Genomic DNA, 3,817 nt, shown 5'->3' with positions numbered 1-3,817 from the left:
AACAGCTTTTCTATACAGATAGGTGGAAGTCATTCTAAGAAAAGCAGTTACTTTAGATAAAGAAATATAAGGAATAGAATATAAAACTTGTAAGGAGAGAATTTAAAGGGTCTGAAATACTTTTGAACTTTTGGATCTATTGAACTTTTGGTTCAATTGAATGAAATAAAACGGTTTTACGTAGAAATATTTTATGTGAAACAAATAATGTTTGGCATTAAAAACAATCGGGAGTAAACGCTGAACTTTAACGCTGGATTTAAACGTAAAATGGGATTTTAATGCATTTAAATAAACTGCGGTGGAACCAAGCAAAAATTTAAGTTCTAGTACTGAAGAGAAGGAGAAGGAAGCAACCAATCAACAAGGTTCGAGTACCGAAGATTCTGTAATGGAAACAACCGATCAACATGGTTCGAGTACCGAAGATTCTGTAATGGAAACAACCGATCAACATGGTACGAGTACCGAAGATTCTGTGGTGAAATCAAGCGATAAACAAGGTTTAAGTACCGAAAATTCTGTAGTGAAATCAACCGATCTGCAAGGATTGAGTACCGAAGATTCTGTAGTGGAAACAAATGATCAACAAGGTTCGAGTACCGAAAGATTCTGTAGCGGAAACAACCGATCAACATGGTACGAGTACCGAAGATTCTGTGGCGAAATCAAGCGATAAACAAGGTTTAAGTACCGAAAATTCTGTAGTGAAATCAACCGATCTGCAAGGATTGAGTACCGAAGATTCTGTAGTGGAAAAAAAAAGATCAACAAGGTTCGAGTACCGAAAGATTCTGTAACGGAAACAACCGATCAACATGGTACGAGTACCGAGGATTCTGTGGTGAAATCAAGCGATAAACAAGGTTTAAGCTCCGAAAATTCTGTAGTGAAATCAACCGATCTGCAAGGATTGAGTACCGAAGATTCTGTAATGGAAACAACCGATCATCATGGTTCGAGTACAGAAGATTCTGTGGTGAAATCAACGAATAAACAAGGTTTAAGTCACGAAAATTCTGTAGTGGAAACAACTAATCAACAAGGTAAGAGTACCGGAGACAGTTAAGTCTAACCGTGGCGGAATATGCTTATTTTGACAAACGAAAGCACTTTTTTTTGATGTTGTTGTTATTCATTTACGTCGCACTAGAGTTGCACAATTGGCTATTGGCGACGGTCTGGGAAGCATCCCTGAGGATGATCCGAAGACATGCCATCACAATTTTGATCCTCTGCAGAGGGGATGGCTCCCCCGCTTCGGTAGCCCGAGGACCTGCACGCGAAGTCGGGTACTTTACGGTAGAACAGTTTAACGAGGACCAATACCGCACACCCTCGGTCCCTGCGCATGCTGATCCAAGTGGTCACCCACCCGCACACTGACCGTAGCCAGTGATGCTTGACTTCGGTGATCTGCTGGGAACCGTGTCTTAACGATCAGTCCACAGCGGGACTTTTTTTTCTTGAAGAAACATATTACATTCTATTTTACGAGCAAAAGTAGCCTTTGGAATCTAACTTCACAAAATTCTGACTATTAGGGAGCCTTCAAAGAAATATGAATATTTAGCATAAAAATGGCCATTGTTTGGCACTGATAGAAACAGATTAACGTAAATCATTACTTGGAAATCGTAATGCCTTTGAATAATTCCCTATTGCGTGAACTCAGTAATTTGTACAGTAAAAAATAAATAAATAAAAGTGGTAGCGAAATTCATCCAAGTGTCTACCCACGCTGTGAAATAAATCTGACTCCAGATTCACAATGTAAATAGAAAGTGGTAGTAAGAATTCTTTCCTCAAAGAAAAACTAAGGAAAAAAGTATTTTACTATTTTCTTTTTCGACAGTTTGAGTCCCGCAGTGGACTGATCGTTAAGACACGGTTCCCAGCTGGTCACCGAAGTCAAGCATCACTGGCTGCGGTCAGTGTGCGGGTGGGTGACCACTTGGATCAGCCTGCGTAAGTGGATTAGTTCCGATTAGTCTGCGAGGGTGTGCGGTATTGTTCCTCGTTAAACTGTTCTACTGTAAAGTGCTCGACTTCCCGTGCAGATCCTCGGGCTACCGAAGCAGGGGTGCCATCCCCTCTGCAGAGGATCAAAATTGTGATGGCATGTCTTCGGATCATCCTCAGGGATGTTGCCCAGACCGTCGCCAATAGCCCATTGTGCTGCTCTAGTGCGACGTAAATGAACTACAACTACTACTTGACAGTTAGAATTCAAATTGCAGAGTGAATTTTGCTTTGCAATTAACGTAAACTATTCCTGAGATTGTTAACAATCTATTCCTTTTTTATGTTTATTTAAGTCTTACAAATTTAAAAAAAACTTGACGTTTGTTATTTTTTTGTTGCCTTAAAATAATATGTTTTTAAAGAAAAAAATTAAACTTAACAAGGTTGCTCCCGCATTCGATTAATTATTATAAATAGATGGAAACTGGTGGTATAATTATTTTATGACAGTTTTTATTACATGAAACGAAGAGCGAAACATTACATACTGTACGGTTACCAAGATGATTTAGTAATAGAACTTAAATTATGAGCTTATTAATTTTAAAAGATTGAGTGGTTGCTTGCGTAATAAAGAATTACTTAATATACAAATCAATAAACTAAAATTCATTTTATCACTTTTTATGTCATTGGAATGGAAAAATAAACGTTAGAAGGTATTTATTGCGGATAGATAAATTTATTGCCGAATTTTTCCTGACTCGTTGTTACCTAGTCATACTTTCAAGACTGATGGTATTTTTATTAAAAAGTTTATAAGTGGCATTAACATGATTTCATTATTTACATTAATCTTGGTTAAGTGAATCATTTGTATTCATCATAAAATATGTCATGCCGACCAAGTGACTGAGCGGTCAGCGTGCCCGACTGCGAAGACAATGGTTGTGGGTCCGAATCTCGGTCAGAGTTTCGATGTTTCTCTCTGTGTATTGTTCTCTGTTTTGTGCTGTGTCGATGTGGCCTACCCTATAAATGGGTATCTGGGTAATGCTGCTCACCTCCGTGACTTTGGCACACAGGTGCCCACCTTGTAACGTTAAATGAGCAGCACTTTCGGCATCTTCCGAGGCGCAGAACGGGTGCTTAGTGCCTGCCGTAAAATAATAAAAAGAAATTATAAATTATAAAATAATAATTTTTTTATTCATTTAAAAAATTCTGTGCACATTCTTTTTTCCTTTTTAATTTAAAGTGCAAGCTATTGTTCACTTAGCTTACGTCTGCTTCAATGATGAGAATATTTTTTGCAATATTATAACTCTTTCATAAAGGCAACATCTTCACTATTGAAAGTGGGGAGCTAATATGCAAAATACAATAGGAATTTATTTTATTAACTAGCTGTACCCTGCGTGCGTTGCAACGCTTTCAATTTGAATTTGAAATTTGTATTTAAGTGTGTAAATGACATTTGCGATTATGATTTGAAATGCAAATTTTATTTAATGGTGAAAAAAAGCAGTTAATTCTCTAGGATATCATTAGTGCATTTTCAAACAGACATGTATGGTGATGCACACGGAGCATGAAACATATTTTGGACAATGATCTGAAATAAGACTGGATCTATGGTGACATCAAGAATTTCTGCTGATATCTGATCAGTTTTAGAAGGTGGTTTTTTTTCAATAAGCCAAATTAGAATGTGTGCCTGAGGCAATCCTCGTTTTTGCCATTCAATAGAGTACACCCAACACCGTGTCTCTCTAAAAACATGACGCTTCACAATGAAATCAAGTAAAGATATTGTTATTAAAAAAGACACACGTGCTGTAATATCATGACG

At 37.5% G+C, this 3,817-nt stretch overlaps 1 protein-coding gene across 1 annotated transcript; it reads left to right on the top strand.

The window, feature by feature from the left end:
• Positions 1–391: 391 nt before the first annotated feature.
• On the top strand, positions 392–1,069 carry LOC139425266 (uncharacterized). The gene is made up of 2 exons (XM_071179228.1): positions 392–639; positions 709–1,069. The coding sequence occupies exons 1-2, from the start codon at positions 392–394 to the stop codon at positions 1,067–1,069; spliced, it is 609 nt and encodes a 202-aa protein (XP_071035329.1).
• Positions 1,070–3,817: the final 2,748 nt, after the last annotated feature.

The sequence above is a fragment of the Parasteatoda tepidariorum genome, chromosome 3, assembly GCF_043381705.1.
Source record: "Parasteatoda tepidariorum isolate YZ-2023 chromosome 3, CAS_Ptep_4.0, whole genome shotgun sequence".
Taxonomy (NCBI): domain Eukaryota; kingdom Metazoa; phylum Arthropoda; class Arachnida; order Araneae; family Theridiidae; genus Parasteatoda; species Parasteatoda tepidariorum.
This window is presented reverse-complemented; position numbering and strand designations above follow the sequence as displayed.